We start from the raw sequence: 27334 nt of genomic DNA, 5'->3' as shown, positions 1-27334 counted from the left end.
GCCTTTGAAGCAAGTTATTCTCCACGCCAGGACCATTGGGAACAGAACAGTGTGGGTCTTAAAAGTGGTTTATGATGAATCTTTGTGTTTGAGGTTCCCACTGGCAGACTACAAGCCCCAGAGAATAAAACAGACTCTGATTTGGCCAGTAACTGTGGAGACTACCCTTGAAGGGATACCTTGTCAGTTTGTGGCTCCCTTGTTATGTGACATTCGTCCGTACCTCAATCTCTCAAAGAAATTCACTACCAAGACCTGGGTAAACGAACACAGTGGTATGGAAACGCTAATGGTTGTGCACTGGCTCTCTAAAGTAATTAGTGATTTCCCCATCGTAGCCCGCAGCATCACTAATACCTGGAGGCTCCACCCAAGGCCTCAGCAGAAAAGTAATGGTGATTTTGTGATGAATTAGCGAGTTGAGCAGGGCCAACATGTACTTAATGTTCCACAATGGTGAACTAAATAGCTAAATAGCTACATCCATGAAGTACTAAATGATTACATTGCCGTTATGTATTCAAAATCAAAAAACATAAAACAGCTGGCAGCCGACACGTGTTTCGACCATGGGTCGTTCTCAAGGCTCGAGTTGATGCTTGCGAAATTCCTTTGTGGCAATTAAATTTGCTGTGTATTCAGTGGATGTACGTTGTTGTCTAGGTAGCCGGCAGTATATTTAAATGAAAAGCGCTTCCTTTATATGAACCTTGTTAGATATGCTCTGATGTAGAGCCTGTAGCTCCCAGACCTGAGAAGCAACACAACTCTAAGCCCCACCACCTTGTCTCACCCTTCTAATCCCTCTGCAAAATCTTCACAGTTAAAATCTTGCAACCATACACTTCACTCAGTCCCACTAGACGATTCACCAGGTCTAGTGCTTTGGTTTTAGTTTGCACTGTTAGAATTTTGCGTGTGGGATTTGGGCTGGGTCTTTCATTTAGGTTTTCTCAACAACTAATCTGTCTAAATGAGCCTCTCCTCATTGGTTTATTCCTTGAATATTTTCACCTTTTCGTTTCAGGGCTTCATAGGCAGTTTGGAGCATAGACACCATCTTGCAATCTCCATGTGACTTTTTGCCTGTCTACAGCCCTCTGCATCTCCGATAGATGGAGATGCTTTCTGAGGCATCTCCACCAGACTGTGTAGGCTGTGGTTGGCTCTTCATGTTTTGGAGCTTTTGTATTGGTAAACCTCTGCATTCTTCGGATGTTACTGCTTGTGAAGCTAAGAGTGAAGTTTGTACCTGATGTTTCAATTTTGGAAGTGCTGCTGCATTGAACGCTTATTGATATGGGGTTGGAGGTCTCGAATGATAGGGTTTCAATTACCTCTAGTGCTGGGATTTTGGACGTCTCTGAGGGAGATTTGGACGTCTCTGATTTTTGGGTTTTTACACTCCTCTGATGTTGTGATGCCGCACCTTGTTAGGGGTAGTGAACCTGTAGCATTCCACTGCATCAACCCTCTAGGAGGCTCATATGGTAGAAGCTGGACATTTCCAGTCCCTTGCTGCTTGCCCCCTGTTCTTTTATTTAAATTATAAGGAAAAAGGCCTATCTCACACTACGCTATAGGGGCTTCCCCAAATAACTTAATTAAACTAACAGTGCTTGTCTGTCGTCATGTGGTCCAAACTCAATATGTCCTCAATCTAAATCTCTCCTGACTATACCACTAACAGTAACAACTAAAAGTGGCCAAAAGAAGGTTCCTTTACTGGCTGTCTCCCCTTGGCCATTTGTCTTAAGGTATTCTCTCAGGGTTTTCTTCTTCTAAACCAATCTTCAATATGTAAATGTCTCTCTTTCAGAGAAACTGTTGCTTATGATAATTGCTTCAGATACTTTTCTCAAGTTTTATTCACAAGCTCTTGTAGTTCCTCCCAACTATTCAAAGATCTTGTCTTCTTGACAATATGACTTATAATTGTTCTCTTTGAGATGTTCTCTTGGACACCTTCCTTTTAATTTTTGTTGTTCCCTTGTTTTGTTAGGGTAAGAGTGCCACACTCGGGTGTCTTTTAAATCCACTCTTTCGAATGAATTGTGTCCTCCAACGTATTCCTCATCTTTGACATGTAATGTCCACAGCTGTGGTGCTTCGGAATTTCTTTTCCCCGGCAGAGGGTCCCATGCGTCGATGGTGTCACGTCAATGTCCCCGGAAGGCCTCCGTCGGGGATGACGTCATCGGATGGCGCCCGTAGCCTCAGTTCTGTTTTTTCTGCAAACGTGTTTGCTTCATAAAACTCAGCGCACCTTGTGATTCCCGAAATGTCGTCGTCTTGAAAACAGACTGCGTGGTCTTCGGGGTAGAAGTGTCGGGACTGTGGGTACAAGATGTCGATCACCGACCTGCATCAGATTTGTCTGTGGTGCCTCAGTGAGGAGCATGCTACGGATGACTGTTCGAAGTGCCAGCCGTTGACTGGCAAGGCCTTACAGGAACGAAAGGGGAATCTGAAGGTAGGCCGGGTGTCCAAGCCCCATAAATCCAAGACTGCTGGTCTTTCGACTGACAAGTCGAGAGGGGACTCTCCTCATCAGAAGAAGTCCAATCGGTCCAGGTCCCGCAGTGGTTCTCGCCACTCGTCTTCATCGAGGCGGTTCAGGAAGCAGCGTCACCGCTCGCCTTCCTCGACCTGTTCGGATGACACCTCCCTGAAAAGGGTGGCCAGCCCCACCAAATCCTCGACCCCGGAGGAGTGGGATGCTTCCAGGGTGCAAATGTTGCCGATTTTTCAGTCCAAGTGCACAGTTCCGTCCGCGCCTTCTGATGAAGCCAGCAAGGAAGGGTCTCGGTCCGATACTCGCGCGCCTTCGGTCCCGGGTGGTCGGCGTGATAAACATCGGGACCCTTCAAGGCCCCTTTCAGACACGGCATCTGGTGATCCAGGTCCAGGTTGCGGTCATCGTCTCTGTTGAAGCCTGTGAAATCCTCAAAGACCATGAAGGCGTCGACGCCATCAGCGCCATGCCCGTCGGGTGCACCTGTCGGGTCTTCGCACACGGTCAGGCCCTCGAAGCCATTGGCAACACCGTCGGAGAAGTCGACGCCTTTGATGCCCTCTGGGTCGAATTTACCGGTGGAAGTCCCTGTGTCTGTGGACCAGCCGAGGAAGGCTACTTCTAAGTCTGTGAAACCCAAGGAAGAACTACTTTAAGTCACTCCAGGACATTTATGTGGATGAAGAAGGGTCAGATGAGGATGCTGGCCCTTTTGGTCTTCCGTATGAGACCCCTAATGTTCCAGACTCTCATTTGTGAAGAGAGTCAGATGGAGGAACTGTGTCAGTCTTTGCACAATGCCAGTGTCCTTGACACTTCGTCTGAGATGCAGTTCGGCAAGCCAGACCTGGGGGATCATGTCGACTCCTCTTATCGGAGGCTTATGTTGAAAGTTTTGGAGTACCTGCGCTGGTCAAGGCCTCCGGTGTAGTTTGATCAAGATGATCTTACAGAAATTTTGGATCAGGGTCTGTCGACCGATCCGGTGTTCCCATTTCATGTGGCATTGCAAAAGAGGGTGGCTGCTACTTGGAACGACCTAGAGACTATTCCAGCGGTGAACAAGTCGTTAACGAAGAAATACCGGCCATCCAGTATCGACCCCGGCTACCTATCCACACACCCCACTCCGGAGAGTTTGGTGATCCAGGTAGCCACGGCTTCATCGAACAAGGCAGCGTACCCTACAATCTCTACTGATGGGGACGATAAGCGCATGGATGGATGGATGGATGGATGGATGGATGGATGGATGGATGGGCATGCAAGGTGTTTTCTGCTGGGAGTACGGTGTTAAAATCGGCCAACTCCACCTTTGCCTTAGTGAAGTTTTCACACACTCTGTGGAATTGCATATCTTTAGCGGCTGAGCATATTCCCAAAGGGGAGGAAAGGGATGGCTTTCTGGCTATTGTGAAGGATGGCAAAGACCACATGTGTGAATCCCTTCAGTCTGGGTTGGACACTGCGGATAATGTCAGCAGGTCCATGGCTACGAGCACTGTGATGCACAGGTTTGCGTGGTTGCGGAAGTCAGGCTTTATACCTGATGTGCAGGCTTGACTTCTCAACATGCCCTTTGACGGGTCTCATCTGTTTGGAGGTCTGCAACTTCTCAGCCTTGCTGCCAAAGCAGCTGCAAAATCTTTGGGCGCAGCTGTTAGTCAACCTCAGCCTTTTCGTCCAAGGGGACAACAATGGAGGAGTGGATCCTTTTGCTTCTACTCCTCATTTGGAAGGGCGAGAGGAATGGCCAGTCAAATGGACCAACATAAGTTTCCTCATGGTGGATGAGGTAGAGGTTCCAAAGCGACTCAAGCATCAGTAGCCTCTTTGCTATCAAACACTGCAGCAGCTTCTTCAAAACCACTCTGAGGCCTTGAGTCACTCTTCACCAGTAAGGGGGCAGGTTGTCTCAGCATCTAGGAGAGTGGGGAGCCTTTACTTCAGATGTGTGGGCTCTGGAAACAATAGCCCACGGCTACTACCTCCCTTTTCTACAAAGGCCTCACGACAATCCACCGGGGAAGCACTCTTTGAAGATTCCAGATCCGCTCCTTGTGCAGGAGATATTGGCCCTGTTGGACAACGGCACTGTAGAACCGGTGCCTGTGGCGGACAGGAACAAGGGTTGGTATTCCCCCTATTTTTTTATTCCCAAGAAGGACGGAGGACTGAGACCCACCTTGGACTTACAATGCTTGAACAAGTTCTTCGGTAAGGACCAGTTCAAGATGGTCACTCTTTCTCAGATCCTTCAGGCCCTCCAGCTTCAGGATAGCTTGGTGTCATTGGACTTGCAGGATGTTTATTTTCATGTGCCGATCCATCTCAAGCACAGGAAATGCCTGAGGTTCGCAGTTGGCAGCTCGCACTATCAGCTTCAGGTCCTGCCATTTGGGTTGACCTCCACCCTGAGGGTCTTCACCAAGCTCATGGCGGTGGTGGCAGCGCATCTCAGGATAGGGGGTATTCATGCCTACCCCTATCTGGACGATTGGCTGATCAGGGCGCATTCTCCCGAGCAAGCCTTGGATCATCTCAAGGTCACCTGCCACTCCCTTGACAAACTGGGCTTCTCCCTCAATTTCAAGAAGTCACATATGACACCTTCCCAACCGCTCCAGTACATTGCGGCTGTGTTGGACACGTCCTTGGGGATGTGCGTGCCGCCCAAGGTGAGGGCACAACACATTCTCCAGATAGTCACCAAGTTACAACATGCCCAGAGTCTTCCGGCTTTCGAATTCTTAAGGTTGCTCGGCCTCATGGCATCCTGCATTTTTCTGGTGCCAGAGGCCCGACTGCGGATGAGGTCCCTTCAATGGGCTCTCAGGACGCAATGGTCTCAATTCTCCAACAAGATGTCAGATCTCCTTCAGATTCTGAGACTGGTCTCACAGGATCTTCTATGGTGGGACTGCCAAGGAAATCTCATGAAAGGAGAACCTTTTTGGCAGCCCTGGCCGGAGGTAACTGTAGTGACGACGCAGCCCTCAAAGGTTGGGGGGCTCACACCAACAATCTGACCATCAGCAGTCGTTGGTCTACACATCAATCTTTTTGAGCTGCAAGCAATCAGGCTTGCACTGAAGGCTTTTCTGCCGTCTGTACGGGTGAAGGTTGTCCTGATAATGACGGACAACACAATGAACATGCATTACCTCAATAAAAGGGTAGGTTTTGGGTCTCTTCCACTGTGCTGAGAGGCGATGCAGCTTTGGTTCTGGGCAATCCAAGAAGGAATCTCCCTAGCGGCAGTACATCTAGCTGGAGAGGAGAAAACGGCGGCAGACGCTCTGAGCAGGCAGAGCGTGGTCTCCCACGAATGGGAGATAGCTCAGGAAGTCCTTCAAGAGGTCTTTGACCTTTGGGGAACCCCGCAGGTGGATCTGTTCATGACCGGTGCCAACCAGAAGTGCGAGAGGTACTGCTCAAGGGAATTTCCTCCGAGAGGAGCTCTAAGAGATGCGTTTGTCGTGGATTGGTCATTCCCGCTTCTGTACGAGTTTCCTCCGATCCCCGTCATTACTCAAGTTCTAAGGAGGGTACGGAGGTTCGGGACCAACATGATCCTCATTGCTCCGGATTGGGCCAGTAGAGCGTGGTACCCGGACCTTCTAGAAATGTCCATCTGTCCTCCAATGCGTCTTCCCCAAAGAGAAGATCTTCTCTTGCGAAAGGAAGATCGGGCTCTCCATCCAGAGGTCAAGTCTCTCAAACTTCAAACATGGTGTCTGAAAGGTTGAGATATAAGGATTGGGACCTCCCGGATGATGTGATGGAGGTGTTGCTTTCGGCCAGGCATCCAGCAACAAAGTCCCTGTTCCGTTGCCGTTGGCTTTGAGATTGGTGCAGAGGACAGAATGTTAATCCTTTTCAGTGTTCCATTCCGGTGATTATTTCTTTCTTACTTTCTTTGGCCCACAAGGGTCTTCAGGAGGGAACCATTAAAGGTTACATAGCAGCGCTATCTATCTTCAAGCGCTCATCTGAGGAATGCTCTTATTTTAAGATTCCACTGATCACTCAGTTTCTAAAAGGGCTCACAAATGTGTTCCTGCCGTCACCTTTTCAGGTACCGGTCTGGGATCTTAATTTGTTCTTAAAATGTCTGATGGGTGCTCTGTTTGAACCTTTGCACTCTTGTCCGTTGAGAGTGTTAGCATTTAAGACTGTTTTCTTAGGTGCAGTTACATCTGCTCGCAGAGTGAGCGAGTTGCAGGCACTTTCTGCTAAGCCACCCTTTACTTTGTTCCACAAGGACAGGGATGTATTGAGAGTACGTCCTTCCTTCCTTCCTAAATTAGTTTCACAATTTCCTTTGAGGCAGAAGGTGGTGCTACCCGCCTTCTATCCTCCTCCTCATCCTAGTAAGGAAGAGGAGAGACACCATAGATTGGACCCTAGGAGAGCATTAAGCTTTTATCTTTCCAGAATGTCCAAAGTCAGAGTGGACAACCACCTATTTGTGGGGTATACTGGACACAGATTGGGCCAGCCTGTTTCTAAACGGACCTTGTCTAGGTGGATCATCCTCCTCACCATTTCTGAATGCTACAGATTAGCTGGCATGGACCCTCCTGAGGGCTTACTGGCTCATTCCACCAAGGGCATAGCTACATCGACAGCCCTGCAGAGGGGTGTCTCTGTTAAGAACTTATGTGATGCTGCAACGTGGTCTTCCATCCACACGTTTGTTAAGCATTATTCCCTGGATACTGCCCATGTTCAGGATGTTGCCTTTGGCAAGGCAGTGCTTTACTCTGCCATTTAATTGGGTATATCTAAATTCTTCTCCCTCCTCCAATCATTAATAATGCTTTAGGAGTCTGTCAAAGATGAGGAATACATTGGAGCACACAATCCATTCGAAGAACGAGTTACTTAGCAACTGGTAACGTTCTTTCGACTGGATGTTCCTCCAACGTATTCCTCATCGCCCTCCCAGCCTACTTCTCAAGAATTTCCCATGCTATTGCAGCTTTCGTTCCAACAAGGCTAAGCACAGTCAAGGCTGTATTGTGGACATGTATGCCACACCTTGTGAGGGGGAAAAACATGAACTGCGGCAACGGGCACTGTGCGTGCTACTTATAACATCCAATGATGTCACCCTCGACGGAGGCCTTAGAGGGACATTGACCCGACACCATCGGCGCTCTCTGCCAGGGGAAAAATCTTCTGAAGCAGCAAAGCTGTGGACATTACATGTCAAAGATCAGGAATACTTTGGAGAAACATCCAGTCGAAACAACATTACCAGTTGGTAAGTAACTTGTTTGTCTCTCCTTGTTTGGTTCACTCTGCGTTTTTAGCTCATAACAATTGACAGTTTCTCATTAAGTGGTCTCCCCACTCTTCATTAATTATCTCTCGTGGAATTCTCTGTTGGCTTTCTCTCTCTCGCACAGGATATTTGTTTCCACTTTCTTAGTGATTCAAAATCATTCTTATTCTTGAGGTTTTCGAATAGTTCCTCAGACATCAAATTATACTGATTCAATGTTCCATTATTATCCTTATAGCCTTCATAGTCCCATCTTATTACGTCTTGCCCAGATGGCCCTCCCACGTCTGCGCTTCTCCACTGTACCTTTGTTTGCCATAAATGACCGCGCTAGGCTAGGCGTTTGCTCTGGAAGGTTTGTTTGCTTTCTCGCTTCTTCCTTTCGAGCTTCACACGCGTATGAGTGTCGGCTTCTCAGCAGCCAGCTGCTTTCAACAAACTACAGTGGATGGGAGCTGTCAATACTCTCTGTATTCCAGGTTTCTGCGTTGTTAGAATGGCGCCTGGACCACCACGGTCCTTCCGTGGTCACACCGCCTCGTCGGACGGTTCAAGATCTGTCTTGTTAACGCCTTTGCCGTGGGCTGCTTTGCAGGGCCTCTAGTGACTGCACTTGGCGATCTCTGCTTCTCGCAGTTGCGCAGGTCCAGCAGTTCAACTTTGCTCCAACTCTGCACAGCGTTATGACGTCAAGAGGTTTCCCCTCTGCAGCGTTCACTCTCCTTTGTTCTGGTCTACTCTTCCCACTTTCATATGAGTTTATTCTTAAACGGATATTCCCTTTTCCGTCAGACGGTGTGCTGGATTCAACATTGCCTAAAGCCAAAGAGGACGACCACAGTGTTTTTGATGGAAAGCAGTCCCATATATGCAGATAAAGGGACCTGCATAGGGAGTTCCTTTTGGGAATGGGAGTCCATTTCCCCTAAGTGAGAATCACTCCCAGTGAGGTCCCACTTTCCCAGACCCCTATGGCGGGTCTTGCGGAGCGGGCTCTCCTGCCTAGCCTCAAAGTGGGTGGCTCACCCTTGGGGAGAAGGGACAAATGCTCCCGATTCATCATAGCCTTCACAAATAAGCATGGTCAGTTCTCCCAGCTCGCCATATTGCACTGGTTACCTAGCCTATGAAAACTGGCAATATCTAATGCATGGCATATGGAACTGGAAGTATTTTAATACACTGTGAAAATTGGCAATGTAAGCATTTTTGTGACTTTATGAAAATTGGGCAGATATGACACTAAACCTAATCTTTTATCTTTCTATAGGACTATGACCCGCCCAGTGAAGGACAAGTAATTCAGCGGCCTCATCCAGCACACAGAGATCCAGTCCTTTCCCTTCTAGTGAAGCTAAATCAAGCCCCAATGGCTTCACATCAGGCAGTGTTCAGGGATCAGGTATGCATCTTGTTTATATTTAATTTTAACCTTCTCGACTTAAAAGCTGCCTATGGTGGCCTGTGTCCTATTACTATTAATTTATTATTACGCGCAACTCTCCCGTGGGCCTCAATGCGCACATATAAGAACAGACAATACGAGCAAAGAAAAGTCAGGCAGCAAAGAAGAGTTAAAAAAAATCCAGAAAGTCATAGCAGTACTACAGATATCAATCAATGGAGTTAAAAAAAGAAAGTATATTTATTGCTTTCTTAAAACTGACAATATTAGTCAAGGCACAGAGACATGTTGGTAGGTTGTTCCAAAGAACAGGCGAACACACATTAAAACTTGTTCCACCAAAGTTCTTGAGATTAGAGCGAGGGTGGTAAAGCTTATTCTCCCCATTAGATCTTAATGATGTAGACATGGGAGCACCGTGCAGGTGGTCAGTGAGATAGAAATGTTGAGCTGGGAAGGCCCCAAGCTAAGTAAAGTGTTAGGACTTTATGTGAAATCCTGTGATGAACTGGCAGCCAGTGAAGTGTTCTCCTAGCTTTCTTTAACATGATCCACCCTGCCGAGTCCACAGACTACTCTTATTGCATCATCTTGTATAACCTGCAAGGTGTTAAGATTAGCTTTTGAAGAGCCTGCCAATAAGCTGTTAAAGTAATCAATTTTTGAATTGAACAGGGCACCAGCCAAAAAAAGTCAAATTATTAATAAATAAGGTCTAATCTGTTTCATCTGCTTGATGGTATGTGCGCAGGTGGATCTCAGGAGTGCTATGTTTTTGGAGTAAAATAGATCCCAAGGGTCTTAACCGACAGCAGAACAGGTATGATACATTCGGCGATCTTGAATGGACCATATCTCTCCTCTAGCTTATTCTGACGTTGAGTAGTTCCAACAATGAGCCGTTCAGTTTTACCTACATTGAGTGCAAGGAAATTCATAACCACCCGCGCCTGTGTTACTCACCGCTCCGTAAATAGGTCATGAAGATAGATGACCTTGGAGACGATATGTACACAGATATCGATTTTCAGCCTCCAACTCTAGCTCCCCTGAGTTCAAGACTCAGGCTTCCTCAAGAGAGGGGCTCTTCTTTACAACGTACCTCTCTGCTGTTTCAATTGGAACAGGCAGAGGTGTTAGTGAATAAAAGAGCGGGGAGAGAACACACCGCCAATACCCAAGCTGCAAAGGAATGCAAAGAGATTAGACAGTGCTGAGAAACCAAGTAAGCAATTAAGCACAGTATGGGACAGGAAATACCTAGGCAGTGATTGGAGTGGAACTTTCCCTGGAATGGACCTACAACTAAAGAAGTAAACCCAAATGAGTGAATTAATCTAATAGATTCTTCCTGTAGAGTGTTTTAGTCAAAACTACAGACCTGAATTGTGGGACTCTCAAGGGTTAATGATATCCAGGATTGGAGAAAACGACAGGAAAAAATAATAAACAGGGAAGTTAGTACAGCGAAGTAAACCCGGGCGGCACGAGGGTCGCATAGAGCCGGGTTGGTGCAGGATCAGGAGAGCGTCAATATGTACTTTGAAAATAAGTTCGTTGAGAATTGGAGTTCAATGAATGTCCCAAATCCAGTAGAGAGGATACCAACAGAGCAGTAGTAGTCAAAGATGGCACTGGCAGAAATAGAAGAACATAAACATAGTTGGTTACCTGAAACACAGACTTTCCAAACGAGAGTTGGAGCAACTGAAGTGTTCCGTATAACTGCTGACGAAGGTGTTGCGAAGACAGCAGGAGCAGGGAAGAATAATCCAAGTAACGTTCCGTGTCAAATACCAGAAGATCACAACAATGATAAGGGCGTAGAGGAGGCAGTCCAGGGGCACTCCGGGTCAATACCGTATTGGTCTATGAAGTGTCAATGGAATAGGAGACGTAACAATCCAAAAGTTTGGCCGTGGGTCGGAACCAGATCATCAAGTTGGGATTCGTGACAAGATTTCACGAAGGAAAACGGACGTAACCACAAATAGTAAGAAACACTAATTAGCAGCAACAAGCCCGCTGGAAGATGCTGGTTTTAAACCCGTAAGGGGGCGTGCCTTGTTGTACGTCCTTCACTTGCGAGCCGTGTCAGCTGACACGGGTTCCGCCGTAGCTTGTGCAGACGCCATGACAACCTGTATCTGCTCCACAAAGGAGCCTGTGAATGGGACGTACAGCGCAGGGAAGATTTTGTCTGCCGAAGTGTAACAGCATCCTCCCCCAAAGACACCGGCAACCCCCGGGCGGAATGAAATTCTTTCAAAAGATCAGGGCAATGCAAGTTGGACAAAGGTTCCCGGGTACGATCCTCAGGCCCGAAACCCTTCCAATCCACCAGATAGAACACCGTGCCCTTAGAGACTTTGCAGTCCAAAATGCGTGAGACCTCGTACTCCTCTTCGCTGTCCACCAAAATCGGTGAAGGACGTGTCGGTAGTAGAGTAGACCGGACAAAGGGTTTGATCAGAGAGACGTGAACGACCGGGTGAATTCGCCTAGAACGTGGCAATGACAACTTCACTGCTGCAGGGTTAATAACATCAGAAATGGTAAAGGGCCCCACAAATTTAGGCAGAAGAGAGCGTTTACCAGCAATCCGTAAGTTACGGGAGGACAACCACACTTTCATGCCATTCCGATAGACTGGTGCCGGCGAATGATGAACATCTGCATATTACTTTGCACGATCTTGAGCCGAAAGCAAGTGACAGCGAACATCCCGATGAACTTGGTCTAGATCTCTTACGCAATTTCTTGCGGCCGGGTTGGCATCCGGCAAGGTCGGATCAAGCGGGAGTGTCCTAGGGTGGCAACCATATAAGGGAAAGAAGGGAGACACCCCCCGTGGACATATGCATAGAATTATTGTATGCAAACTCAGCATAAGGCAATGAAGTGAACCATGACTGTTGAAACTGAAGAAATAAGCAGCCTTGGAACTGTTCGATAGTGGGATTGATTCTTTCAGTCTGCCCATCAGTCTGAGGATGGTATGCCGAGGAATACCTATCCTCAATACCTAGAGAAGCCGTGAGAGACTTCCAGAATCGCAAGGTATATTGCGTCCCACGATCGGATGACAATGACAGATGGCAAGCCAAAGAAACTAAATACGTTCGTCATGAACAATCTAGCCAGACCAGGAGCTGAGGGCAAACCGGAACAAGGAATGAACAAAGCAAATTTTGTGAAGTAGTCCACAATCAGCCAAATGGTGTCGTGTCCCTGGATGTCAGGCAAGTCAACAATGAAATCCAGCGACACCATCTGCCAAGGTTTGTATGGGATTGGCAGGGGCTGTAACAAACCCACAGGTTTGGCTCTGGAGGTCTTACATTGGGTGCAAACGTCACAGGTTATGATGTAATCCTTTACGTCGCGTGCCATGGAAGGCCACCAAGCCCAACAACGTAATGCCTCGAGGGTTTTCTAACTTCCTGGATGTGCAGCAACCAGAGAATCATGGGACCACTGGAGAGCCAAGGTCCGGGCCTGGCCCGGCAGAACGAAGATGCGTCCTTGAATGAATGGCAGACCTTGAACTAGTTCCAGGTTGAAATCGGCAATTTCCGTGGGATGGGTTGAGACCCAATCAATGATGATTGAACATAAGGACGGTTGAACAGAACATCCACAAACAACTTCGTTTGGTAAGAGAGGTAATGCTTCATTTCGCTGGAACTGGTTCCCCGCATGGAGGCGGGAGAAAGTGTCGGCTGACACTTGGGCCTTGGCAGGACGGTCGGTGATAATAAACTGATATTTTGAAAAGAATAAGTGCCTCCGCGCCTGTCTGGCAGTAAGACATTTCATTGATTTGAAAGCTAACAGGCTTCTATGATCCGAGTATACTGTTACTGGATGTTTTGCCCCCAAGAGGTGATGTCTCCATTCCATAAAAGCGTCTCAGATGGCTAGGAGTTCACGTTCCGTAATGGGATAATTCCTCTCGTAAGGTGTCAACTTGCGAGAAAAGTAGGCAACTGGATGTATATCGCCGGAAAGAGGACAATGTTGAGACAAGACAGCACCAACTGAATAACCCGAGGCATCAGCCTGCACAAAAAACGGGAGATCAGGATCGGAATGTTTGAGGACAGGCACGGAAGTGAAAGCGGCTTTTGATTGGTCAAAAGCCTTTTGGGTTTCAGATGACCATACATATGGCACCTTGGCACTGGTCAAAGAGGTAAGAGGCGCAGAAATCTCCGAAAAACCGTTGATAAAATGCCTATAAAAATTTGCAAAACTCCAAAATGATTGTCGTGATTTTGGGCTCTGGCCATTCTAAAATGGCACTGACTTTAGATTGACTCGTACGAACTCCACTGCTAGTGAGATCGTAACCTAAGAATTCCACCTCTGAGGCATGAAAGATGCATTTTTCGGCTTATGTGATGCCTCAGCCGTTGAAGCACCGTTTTGACATGTAGTACATGGCCCATCTGGTTTTGCGAATAGACCAGAATATCATCCAGGTAAACTACCACATACTGATCAAGGATGTCATGGAATATATCATTCATAAATGCCTGGAAGGTGGCCGGTGTGTTACAGAGCCCAAAGGGCATCACCAAGTACTCAAACCGTAACGTGTCTTGAACGCAGCTTTCCACTCATCCCCTCTTCTCATACGGATTAGGTTGTAGGCCCCTCTGAGATCGAGTTTATTGAATATTTTTGAGGAACCCAACTGATCAAGGAGAACAGAGATCAGCGGAAGGGGGTACTGGTTCTTTATGGTAGCTGCATTCAAGGCGCGATAGTCATTACATGGATGTAAATCCCCTTCTTTCTTTTGAACAAAAAAGAGCGGGGACGCAACTGGGGATTTTGAAGGACCAATAAACCCCATGGCAAGAACCTTGTATATGTACTCTTTGAGTACTGCATCTTCACTGAGAGTGAGTGAATAGACCCTTCCAGCAGGTATCTTTATCCCTGGTATCAAGTCTATCGGACAATCATAGGCCTGATGTGGAGGTAGAGATTCTGCCATACCTTTGTCAAATACGTCCAAATATTCTGCATAATGAGAAGGAACCATCGACGCGAGGTTGTTTGATATTGCTCCAATATGCATGGTAGAGGATACCAGTGCCTTGGCAGGGCTATCCTGGCTGATTCCAAGCAAGGAAGTGCATTGACTATTGCAAACGTTGGAAGGAAACTGGATCTGATAAGTAGACCAATCAATGACAGGGTTGTGGAACTGCAGCCATGGAATACCCAGGATGACTTTGTAGGCCGGAGCTTTGATAATATCCAATTATATCATTTCTGTATGGCCTTCATCAGTGCTCATATGCAATGGAACCGTTTGATGAGTTACCTTTCCAGAGACAAGGATCGAACCGTCCACCGCATTAACAGTTTCAGGTATAGTTTTACGAATTAGCGGTATGCCTGACATAGAAGCAAAGCATTGGTAAACATAGTTACCGGTTGCTCCCGAATCTATCACTGCATTGCCTGAAACGAACAATCTTGATTCAAAGAAAATGTAACAGGAAGGCGGACCAGCTGAACCGGATTCTGTATCTGAGATCCAAAGGTGGTCCTCCCGACGTAGGTATTCCATCTACTGTCAGGATTTGGAGTTTCCCGCCTTTCTCTTAGGTTTTTTGGAACTTTCGGGCAGCAGATGATCAGAGGCCCTACAATACATGCAAAGATTGTGCGATCTGTGATATTCTCTTTGAGCAGGCGTGAGTGGACCCCTAACCACACCGATCTGCATAGGTTCTGGTGCAGGAAGCGTTGAGGATGAAGCATCTGTAGGAGCTGAGGAGAATAGAGCAGGTTTCTTCTCTCCGCGCCTTTCAGCTTTACGGGCATCAATCTGAAGGACTAAATCAAGCATTTCCCCGAATGCTGTGGGAACCACTGGGACAGTGGAGAGAATGTCTTTTAGTTCATCAGAGAGACCTTGATAGAAGACTGCAGTCTTCTTTTCTTCGGGCCAATCTGTTTCCGCTGCCAGCTGATTAAAGCGAGCCAGATAAACCAATAGAAAATTGTTCCCTTGTCGATGCTTCAATAGTTCCAAGTCGGTAGCTTGAGTAGTATAACGTGTATCAAATACTTTACTCATCATACCTAAAAGGGCATCGCAATTGTAGAGAACATGACTATTTGATTCTAACAATGGATTTGCACAGGCGGCAGCGGTGCCACCCAAATGTGACAACACAAAAGCCGCCTTAGTCGTGGAAGTAGGGAACGAAGCAGGACGACACAAGAAGTGCAACTTGCACTGGTTAATGAAAGTCCTGTATTGTTTAGGATCCCCCAGGAAGCGTTCTGGAGGAGCCAGAGGAAACTGGGTGCTAAGCAGGATGGGATTGGATTCCTGTGCGGGAGCTGGAAAGCCAGACCCCGAAGCAGTAGCACCAGTGCCTGAGGCTGGGGTAGTTACCAAGGCCTGGATAGCATCCATACGTTGACGTAATGCCTCTTGTGCATTGGTCAAGTCGGTTTGTAGATCCGTGACCATTTGCATGATCTGATTCAACGCATCACTGGTCTCCGTGGACATTGTTAGGCTGCTAATTCTGTTACTCACTGCTCCGTAAATAGGTCAGGAAGATAGATAATGACCTTGGAGACGATATGTACACAGGAATTGATATTCAGCCTCCAACTCCAGCTCCCCTGAGTTCAAGACTCAGGCTTCCTCAAGAGAGGGGCTCTTCTTTACAACGTACCTCTCTGCTGTTTCAATTGGAACAGGCAGAGGTGTAAGTTGAATAAAAGAGCGGGGAGAACACACACCGCCAATACCCAAGCTGCAAAGGAATGCAAAGAGATTAGACAGTGCTGAGAAACCAAGTAAGCAATTAAGCACAGTATGGGACAGGAAATACCTAGGCAGTGATTGGAGTGGAACTTTCCCTGGAATGGACCTACAAGTAAAGAAGTAAGCCCATATGAGTGAATTAATCTAATGGATTCTTCCTGTAGAGTGTTTTAGTCAAAACTACAGACCTGAATTGTGGGACTCTCAAAGGTTAATGATATCCAGGATTGGAGAAAACGACAGGAAAAAATTATAAACGGGGAAGTTAGTACAGGGAAGTAAACCCGGGCGGCACGAGGGTCGCACTAGATCCGGGTTGGTGCAGGATCAGGAGAGCGTCAATATGCACTTTGACTACTACTGCTCTGTTGGTATCCTCTCTACTGGATTTGGGACATTCATTGAACTCCAATACTCAACGAACTTATTTTCAAAGATGGCGCTGGCAGAAATAGAAGAACATAAACATAGTTGGTTACCTGAAACACCGACTTCCGAAACGAGAGTTGGAGCAACTGAAGTGTTCCGTATAACTGCTGACGAAGGTGTTGCGAAGACAGCAGGAGCAGGGAAGAATAATCCAAGTAACATTCCGTGTCAAATAGCAGAAGATCACAACAATGATGAGGGCGTAGAGGTGGCAGTCCAGGGGCAGTCCAGGTCGATAACATATTGGTCTATGAAGGGTCAATGGAATAGGAGACTAACAATCCAAAAGTTCGGGCGTGGGTCGGAACCAGGAGATCAAGTTGGGATTCGTGACAAGATTTCACAAAGGAAAACGGACGTAACCACAAATAGTAAGAAACACTACTTAGCAGCAACAAGCCCGCTGGAAGACGCTGGTTTTAAACCCCTTAAACCCATAAGAGGGGCGTGCTTTGTTGTACGTCCTTCACGTACGAGCCGTATCAGCTGACACGGGTTCCGCCGTAGCTTGTACAGACACCATGGCAACCTGTATCTGCTCCACAAAGGAGCCTGTGAATGGGACGTACAGCGCAGGGAAGATTTTGTCTGCCGAAGTGTAACAGCCTGTACAAGGGAGTATATTTTGTTTATCATAGATAAATCGAGGTTACCTGTCAACTCGTGTGTCATCAGCAGATTTGATATGTCACCCCAACACTGTCCAAGAGATCAAATAAAGGACAGGTATACATGTTAAAATGTGTTGGGGATAGACGAGACCCTTGAGGGACACTACAAAGAAATGGAACTGGTCGTTGCTTAAACTCATCTACTGAAACTCTTGAAAGCCAAGTGCCAGGAAGAGACCCAATTCAAGCTAATGCAGAATTGTAATAATTACTAAGCTTAGTCCATCTCTCCAGCAGCAATGAGTAGTCCCCATGGTCAAATTCTGCAGAGAGGTCAATAAGCATTAGAATGGCAATCCTGCCCTTATCAGTGATATCCACCAGGTTAGCCCTAAGATCAAGTAGGACAGTCTCTTAGTGCCAAGCATTGCCCTGAAGCCAGACTGGCAAGGGCTAAGAAGACGGTTGTTTTGGATGTGTTCCTAAAGCTGTCGGTAAGGTGTGTTGTCCAGAATCTTTAACAGAAACAGAACGTTGGTTATCGGATTGTAATTCCCGGCAGCCTCAGGATCAAGTGTCTGCTTTTTATTAACTGGTGCTATTCAGCTAGGCTAGTAAGATGAAGGCACCACCGGCTGGCCTCTGTTGTTAATAGCATCAGTTAAGCAATGCATATGCCGACACTGGTTCAAAGAACAACAGAAGTCATGCTGACGCCATATTTGCAAACTAGATCACGTGACCGATGTTAACAGTTGCACCTTCCTGGGCAGATGTTTAGAGTTCTGACCGGTCTACTGTGGAGTACGAGCCCTCCCAATGCAGTACCTGTTTGGCTCCTGTACACTGCATTTTAAGCTACATTAGAAGTGTGCCTCTGACGTTTGATCCCCAATGCAATCAATGTTGCAACATCCTAGCTTGCATTTTCAAAAAATGTACATAAACTTAATGGACACTAAAGAACGCTTAAGTACACGCAAACCAAACATAGACTTGTCTTGTCGTTTTTGCGAATCTTGTAAAGAGACTTTAAAACACTTAATGCTCTTTTGCCCAAATTTCTGTACACTGAGAGCTCGTATCCTTGGCCCTGTAATACTGAAACATCAGACCGTGTGTGCTGCTGACTGGTGGGAACGGATGTTTGATGGATCAAACCGTAAACGTATGTTCTCTCTAGTAATATTTCTTGATGAATTGAAAAAACGTTTGAAAGACAGCACAATTGACAAGGAAATAGCGGTTAGTGTACATTGTATTTAAGGATTACTTAAGTCACTTTGTTCCTTACTCAGTCTGAACTGTTGAGGAGGTATTAGATACAATAAGTGGAACAAATGGATTGCGATGAATAAGTGGGAAGATTGAGATAGGGAGGAGGGGTCTTATTGTATGTTGGTTTGTATAAACCATATAAAATAAAAATAAATAGAAAAACGTACATACACTTGATGCTCCATGACGCCATGCACAGTGCTGATTGTGGGGCAAGGGTCGGCAATGCCATCCTGTCCCACACTAATGCAGCATAGGGTGTCAGGGAGTGAAGGGCGTTTCAAACAAAGACGTTGCCAGCCAACTTCCCTGGGCAGAGAAGGTGGATTTTTCACACCCACTGTTTATCCCTGTCACATGCTCAGTGTAGGATTAGCTTGCTAACGTGTGTGTGTGTGTGTCTGTCTGTATAAACTAGTTTGCTGCTTTTCTGGAAGAAGTGCGAAAGGCTCATTGATTGATTGATTGATTGTTTATTTGTATAGCGCCTATGCACAATGTGCTTCAAGGAGGGAGGGAGCATGGGGAAATACAGTAACATTCTTAAAGGTCCTTGAAACAGATCAGAATGTGAAAAATAACTATCAAATCATAACAGATAGTACAAGTGCATGGAACAAAAAGGGAGAGGAAAGGGAAAGGAAAAAAAGGAGAAACAATACAAGCAGTAACATTACTGTGCCTGACGGCAATTGTTGTAGTGCAAGAGTGACAAGAGGAGGGGGAGGAGGGGAGGTGGGGAGGGAGGGGAGAGGTGAAGAGGAGAGGGACAAACAATTGACTATCTTAAACGGGTCAGAGACTTACCAAGATAGTGCTGGGGAGGGAGTGGGAGTGAAGGGGCCCCTGAGGCACCCTCGCGTATGGAAACAAGGCACAATCACCACACACAAACTGATACGCCAGATACGAGGTTGTATTCCCAAAAGCTAGGGTTTATTGCAAAGCAAATAGTCTCAGTTGGCCAACTGGGTCCCACGCCCCGCGACGTGTGTTTCAGGACCCCGGGGACGCAAAGGAGTGAGAATCGTACAACAGTTGCATATATACAAAGCAAGCATCATAAAATCAGTAGTGACACATCCAATATCGCCCCTAATACATTTCCTCTGAATTGGGCACAATGATTGACAATGGTGACGAGTATGACTCATAAGTCTTTGTTTTAAAGACCACAATGCTTCTGTTTTTGCAAGCAAGCTGCGTGTAGGGGAGAGACACATTCCAGGCCTTGCTATCTCCTAGTTTCTATTTGGGTGCTGCGGGTCAGCTTGCTCTACAAGGCTCTATCAGGCTCAGGAAAGGGGGGGCCGCAAAGAAGAGGATAATTCAAGTCATTTAATGTTCGCTTCTAACATTTCTACTGTATTGACGAGACTAGCTGGCACCTGTGTACTGATTAGAATGCCTTGCTGCTTACTTCCAAGGATTTGTGAGGGAGGAGACCGGGCATTTCTGTCTGGGTTGCTGCGTTATGTTTCAACATGTCTCTCGCAGCCTTGCGTTATGCACTAGTGGAGCAGAATAATTTTTCAGCAAAGCATTTTTGACACAAAGCAAAAGGCAAACGTTGGAGAAAACAAAATGGCGATTTCAGTCACCTTAAAATGGCCGCACTTTAGTCAAGCTTATGGCTATATATTTCTAACATTAAACACATGAGGCGGTTGGTCTTCGGCCAACAAAGTACATATATATATATTCAACATTTTTTTTTCCGACAAAAATGCATTCAAAATTGTTCATTTGAAATTTTAACTGGATACCTTGTAGAAACCTTTACTATGTTTAAGAATCCTCCATGGGCGGCATTCATGTAACCCAGAATCAAGCCATCTTAAGCTCATCTTAGCGCCTCGATGCCCGTGGGCTGCAGTGCGCTTTACAAATCTAAATAAATAAAGAACTATGATTTCAATTCTCTTTAACACACAGAACTTTTATTGAGGATCAACTATTTATGTCCTTCCTTATCTAATTCACACTGAACGGCCTATAAGAGACCTGTGCCGGTGTTTAATTTCCACCGGTATGCTGGAGAACCAGCGCACAGGCTGTTCATTCTAGCCTGGGAAAATTCGACATAGGTTTCAGCCCCTAGGCCTTATTGTGTTGTTCCGAACACTTTTAGGCTGTTGTTGTTGGGCCTTCTTCAGGACGAAGTTGTATTGATTTGATGGCTTGGTCTAAGAACCCACTTAGATGTTTACACCAGCACTGTAATACAAACAAACATTAAAACTATTACTATTATGCTAAATGGTGCTTGGTTTTTTGGTGTTACTTCTATAAGTGACTGAAACTAAGGTTTGTGTGTGGCAGAGGGGAATGGGCAGCGTATTCAGAAGTATTCCTTCTATCTGAAGACAGAATGGGACAATATTTCTTTCTGTCTTTATTTCTAGATTTCAAACAAAACATGTGGTATAGTTTACTATTCACTGTTATTCATTGGGTATCTAATTCCATCAGGAACTTGCAATAATGCTGAGTATTACTAACCTTCTATTTTTCCTTTTTCTTTTTGTTCTCTTTTTAATTTTCTCCTGTCAATGTAGATGCTTCAGTAGGTGAGTGTGCATTATGTTAGAGAATTCTCCTACAAAATAATACAGTGGATTCCATTAATTTAATATCCAGACACCATATTGCTTGTTACTTTTTGATCCCTGTTTGCTGGGGCACATGTATTTTATACTGTCTGCAGCCGTTTCTAATTGCCTTGAGGAGATGTTAAAGGGCATCGTGTGTCGCTGGAAAACTGCAACATCCAACATGCGAACGTGTTGAATTGGAAAGCATGTCATTAATTGTCAACGACAGTCTCATGCCTGTCTGCTAAGCCCGACTGGTTTCCGAATGGGTTCATCTCTTACCTCCCACGCACGTGAATCTGTGTGCCTTTCTGCTGCCAGAAACTGCAATCACGGACGGATGAGGAGTTACTTTTGTTAATATTACCTTGATGCACTGTGTCGGTATGCGCTTCGCTGTAAGGACGCGTGTCAAACCATGTGACCACAACACGATGGGCTTAGAGTTAAGACTAATAATATTACCGCCATCTTGGATCAGTGTGGGAAAATTGTGTACAGTGGAGATGACTACTTTACTGACCTGGCTGATTTGGTTGCTCTTGCGGAAGGGCTCCATGATGCAAGTGGTCTCTGGACACATCTCCTGACCTAGACATGCAGCAAGCTGCCTCATATGGACATTGTAATGCCCAGTGCTGCAGGACGGTAGAGTGGGTGGTGGAAGCCTGGGGTCTGGATGCCCTGGCAAAGCCTCTGTCAGCCTATGACCGGACAGATATTCTTGACAAAGGCCCTCCAACAGAAAGGGCGCTGCTCTTCAATGTTTGCTATTGTGGCTGAAACCTTGCTCCACTCCAACTGTAGATTTGGAGTTTACCAAGAAGTACAAACCAGTGAGGGGGGGACTTGCCAATTCTGTCTACTCACCCTACTCCTAAAGGTCTAGTAGTGTAAGCCGCTATGGTGAGCTCCAGACCAAAAACATCTACCTGGAACTTACCAACAGACAGGGAGTCTAAGAGGACTGATGCTTTAACGAAAAAGATTTTTGCTCTGGGCAGTATGGCACTCAAGGCTGTGAATGCATCCTGTGAGTTCGCCAAACATTCCCATGATTTGTGGAGACTTGTCGAGCAGGCAGCAGAACACATCCCTGTTGGTGAAATGAGGGATGGTTTTCTGCAGCTTGTGGGTGATGGCAAGGAGGTGGCTTGCTAGGCACTGCAGTCTGGCCTGAACACTGCAGATTGCGAGGGCAGAGCAGTGAGATCATCCACTATGCTGAGAAGGGCAGCCTATCTGCACAGTTCTGGATTCTCGCCAAATGCCCATGCTAAGCTGCTGGACATAGCTTTTGATGGCGAGCAACTGTTCGGCCTTAAGGCCGGTGAGTCCTTGGAAAAATCCAAGGACTCTAAATTACCTGCCAAGTCGCTGGGCCTGGCTGCGCAGCAACTGCCTAAACAATATTTTGGTTTCTCTTCCAGGGAAGAGGCTATAATCCGTACCTTCCATTTGGAAAGAGCACAGCTCCCGCAAGCCAAGCTAGGGGAGAGGCATTTCTCGCATCCTTGACTGGTCAGAGAGCATGCAGGGGTCAGCAGACTGTGGTAGGGGTGGCAGTGCCCACCAAGCTGCTTTGAGTTCTCCCCTCATGTTTCTATGATTGGAGGGCCAATTTGTGAGCACTTGCCTCAGTGGAAGGAGATAAACTCTCATGCCTGGTCATTGCAGCACGTTGAATGCTGGTACTGTCTACCATTTTTGAGTAAACTGCCAGACAGACCCCCTCCCTCTCACCAACAACCAAAAGAGGAGCTCCAGGAAGAACTGGGAGCCCTGTTATTAAAGGGTGCGGTGTAAGAGGTGCCTCCTCAGCAAAGAGGATCGGGCTGGTAGTCCTGTTATGTTCTAGTACCCAAGAAAGGAGGAGGGCTCTGTCCCATTTTGGACCTCAGGCCTTGAACACGTTCCTGAGGAAGGACACATTCAAAATGGTGACGTTGAAAGAAATTCTCCAGGCTCTGCAACTTCAGGACTGGTTGTGTTGCTGGATTTTCAGGACACTTATTTTCATGGGCTGATTCATCGGAAGTACATGCGTTTCCTAAGAAGCGACATAGGGGGACACTTATTACCAATTAAAGGGGCTCCCATTTGGTTTAACTTCTGCACCAAGCTGATGGCAGTGGTGGCAGCACACCTCAGGAGATCCAGTTTCTGCGTATTCCCGCGCCTGTATGACTGGCTGATCTGAGGGAGGTCACCAGAGCGAGTATCGACTCAGCTCGAGGACATCTACGCACTGTTACACAGGTTGGGCTTCTCCCTAAAATTCCAGAAGTGCCATGTCACACCAACGCAGAAGCTCCAGTTCATCTGAGCAGTCCTGGACACACGGGTGGGGACTGAAAGAGTCACCAGTGTCAGGCAAGTGGTCGAACTCTTCCAGAACCATGACAATTAACCAACAGCCTCATTCCTCTGCCTCTTAAGTCTCATGGCTTCCTGCATATCTCTGGTGCCAGAGGCCAGACTGTGTATGCGCTCTCTGCAACGGCTACGGTCAGTGGTCCCAGCACTTCAATTCCATGAAGGACATTCTTAGTGACAATGTCAGTTGCCAACATCCTGTCTTGGTGGGCCATCAGAGAAAACATGAGGACAGGGGAACCCTTTTGGCCACCATGGCCCCAAACCCAGGTGGTCACGGATGCGTCCCTGAAGGGTTGGGACGCACACTATGGGGATTTGCAGGCTAGCAGCCTTTGGTCACCAATGGAGAGCCGGAGGCATATCAGCAGGTAGGAGCTGTGGGCAATCAGGTTACCCATGATGGCTTTTTGCGCCCTCTCTCAGACGGTAGCATGTTCTTGTTATGACAGACAATAAAGTGGCCATGCACTACCTCAACCAACAGGGGTGTGCGGTCTCTACCCCCTTGCAAGGAGGCGCTACAACTATGGTACTGGTTGCTGGAGCACCAGCTCTCTGCTTCAGCTGTCCAGCTAGCAGAAACGGAAAACGGTCTGGCTTCCACTCTGAGTAGGCAGAGCATGGTCTCGCTCAGTTGGGTAGCCCGACAGCAGATCTGTTTGCCACCAGGTCCAACTCGAAGTGCAGACAGTTTTGCTTGAGGGAATTCCCAGCGAAAGGTGCACTAGGAGATGCATTCCTGGTGGAGTGGGTCTTCAACCTCCACCATGCCTTCTCTCTGATACCTTTCCTCCTGTGGGTTCTCTGGAGGGTGAGGAGGTTTCGAGCCACCATGATCTTGATTGCTCGGATTGGGCAAGGAGGCCATGGTACTCAGAACGCCTAGAACTGACCATCTGCCCACCTCTCTGGTTGCCTATCCCAGTTGGAAGGTTGCGTACTCCACCTGAACCCAGAATCCCTCGACCTACATGTGTGGCTCTTGAGAGGATGAAATATGACTGAGACCTCAGAAGAGGTAGCTGAAGTGCTGTGGCTGTACGCAAACCATCTGTCAATCGCTTTACACGTGCAGATGGAGAAGATTTGAGGCATGGTACAGGGAACGCAGGATATATCCTATCGCTTGTCCCACCACAACAGTGATGGAGTTGCTTCTATTGCTAGCCTGCGCAGGCCTCCAGGTTGGTACAGTCAAAGGCTTTTTGGCAGCTTTGTCTATTTTTAAGAGGTCTCCGAATCAGCAATCCTTCTTCACGATATCGGTTATGACCCAATTCCTGAAGGGCCTTCTAAATAGGCTTCAGCCTACCACATTTGTGGTTCCGAACTGGGACCTAAACTTGGTTCTCACATTTTTGATGGCGGCATGGATGTTCGGAATTCAGATGCAATGGCCAACTCTTTGTGGCTTTCTCTCTGCCCACAAAGGGTTTGGCTGTGTCAAATCAGCCAATCTCTCTGGGGATAACTCTCTGCATTACAGAGTGTTACCAGGAATCGGGGAAATATCTGCCAGCAGGCATCAGGGCACATTCCACCAGGAGCATGGCAGCATCATCTGCTTTACATAGGGGCATCCAGTAAAGGCAGTATAGTATGCCAATCAGTGATGTGGTCGTCGCTCCACACGTTCAACAAGCATTACTGCCTGGAAGTAGCATTTGATTCAGGCGCTCGATTCGGCGGAGCAGTTTTGCGAAGCTTCCTTGTCTGAGCGCTTTCATCCCGCCTCCGTACTGCTTTAGGAGTCTATCTGATGATGAATCTGTGGGAGAATGCAATCCATTGAAGGAGAAATTACTGAACGGTAATGTTCTTTCGATGGAATCTTCTCCCACTGAATACTCATCACCCTCCCATCTGGCCCTGCTATAGGTCTGCAGTCTATATCTTGTTGTCCTCTCCTTGTGGGATGAGGTTCAGTAGGGAGAGTGGGGCCCTGGGCTTTTTATCCCGCTCTGAGAATAATGTATTTTCTTCACTCCTCTCTTTCTCTTCTTGTTCTGGCTGCCGCTAACCTCTGCTATGGAGAGGACTCCTTTTAAATTCTGGCCGTAGTGTAACAACAAATTTCCCTGGAAAGACACCCTTCGCCGATGCAATCGGTGTCTTCCTCGTGACCACGATGAGCGCTTGTGCAAGGCCTGTAAACTCTTTCAAACAAAGACGTTGAAAGACAGGCGGACTAAGCGGTGGGTGGCCTACGCTATGCAGGCCGAAATCCTTTCCCCTGTCTGTGCCATTGTTTCAGATGACGAGAAATCCATCGGCAGCCATGGCTCCGAATTGGAAGCCATCGACTTCTCAGCGGAGCCTGCATGCTCCCAGATGCCCGTCCCCGGCCCCGACAGGCAGGCCATCGGCACTGTTATGAGGAGATCACACCTCGGCAACAAGAGCACCCACGCACCACGTGTACTCAAGCACATCAACCCCGAAGGCCTCTTGGGACGGAGTCGTTGAAGAAACGCTCCACACCCACAGGAGCACCGAAAATTTCTACAGCACCTTCCGAACCTCACAGTTCGATGCCCTCCACTCATCCACATTCGCGGCATGCAACTGGCATCCTTCCGGAACAGGCGTTCCCCCTAAAAAACACACTTTTGTCGACCCGCCATCCAAGGGCGCACAAGCGCCAAAGGACTTGGTGAAGTCACCGACCACGACTGCGCCTTCAGGCATTTTGAAACCCTCAATACAGCCACTGAAGCTTCAAGAGAGCCTTTCGGAAATCATTTTGGCAGCCAAGGAGTACAAGGGCACCCCTTCTCTCCGAGAGGACTATTCTGAGGTCCCCCAGCCTCTCTCTTAGGCCTTCTTGTGAACAACCTCCCCCTCCAGGGCAGCCCTTCCTTCCTACTGACTATTCAGCTTCTTCTCAATGGACTAGGGAAAGGTTTGAGCAATATATGGACAAAATGGCTCAGTTCATTGACTTTTGGGACCAATATATTATACCCAAGAGTCCTAGGGAAGTGGACTCCTGCCCCATCTCCTCCAGATTGCAGAATCTCCCCACCTCTGCACAGGGACACCAAGAAGACATCTTGAATGTCCCAGATGACCCAAACCAGGAGGATTCTTATGAAGAGCTTAACCGCTTTGATCAAGACCCAGCTGATCAGGACCCAGACTGGGATCAGGCGGAGGCTGAGGGCCCTTGACTTACACCGACGCATACAGCTAACCCGGACATCATCTGTCTAGATCCCACTTCTACTCCTCCACAAAGAGAGTCGTCACCTGTTGACGACCAGATGCTGTTCAACTCAATTTTAAAAAGAGCAGCCGACCATTTTAAAATTGCAACGCACTAAGCCGCTCAAGACTCAGACTTCGTGGAGGATATCCTCAAGGGAAAGGCTCCAACTAGCCAGGCCATTCTTTACTAAATTCCATAAAGAGATGTCTGGCCCCTTCCTTGCTGTCCCTATCCCTCACACGGTCAGTTAACCACCAGGCTGAGAAATGATTTCGACCCATCGCCCTCCGACCCACTCTACATTGGGGGTCATGCCACACCAGACTCCTTGGTCGTTACGACCACTCGGAAGAGGGGGGGTACCACTGTCATCAGAACACCCTCTGGACAAAGACTGCAAAAAGCTTTACGCCCAGGATAAGCGGGTCACCGCCTCTGCAGCCTAGGATCGCAAATAACACCACGTTCCTGGCCAGTTACAGTGATGTCCAGTGGGGCCCAGTGCAGGATGGTCTTCAGGATGTTCCAGAGCCTGCCCGGTCATGGCTGAAGACCGACAACTAACCCAAAACATACTGAAAAACACACTGGACTCGGCTGAAACCGCTGGACGCACCCTCGCCCAGAGAACCCTTCTTAAAAGGCATGCCTGGTTAAAACAATCTGGGTTCAAACCCAAATCTCAAACCTCTTTAACAAGCCAGTGGAGGATTCCAACCTTTTTGGGAAAGCGCCCTAGAGACGGCAAAGAAACAGTCACTTAGCCAGATCACGGCTAAACCCTTTCACCAGCGTGAAGGCTCTAACGCACGCCGGTCCT

At 47.3% G+C, this 27334-nt stretch overlaps 1 protein-coding gene across 2 annotated transcripts in view; it reads left to right on the top strand.

Moving 5' to 3' along the window:
* The window catches only part of KIAA0586 (KIAA0586 ortholog), a 2241463-nt gene that overhangs the window by 1710536 nt on the left and 503593 nt on the right, over positions 1–27334 (top strand). For both annotated transcript variants that reach the window (XM_069637413.1, XM_069637412.1), the window contains exon 27: positions 9076–9207. In XM_069637413.1, coding sequence (XP_069493514.1) covers positions 9076–9207 — 132 coding nt within the window. The remainder of the gene's footprint in view (positions 1–9075; positions 9208–27334) is intronic.

Source organism: Ambystoma mexicanum, chromosome 14 (genome assembly GCF_040938575.1).
Source record: "Ambystoma mexicanum isolate Mex_15411 chromosome 14, UKY_AmexF1_1, whole genome shotgun sequence".
Classification (NCBI taxonomy): domain Eukaryota; kingdom Metazoa; phylum Chordata; class Amphibia; order Caudata; family Ambystomatidae; genus Ambystoma; species Ambystoma mexicanum.
This window is presented reverse-complemented; position numbering and strand designations above follow the sequence as displayed.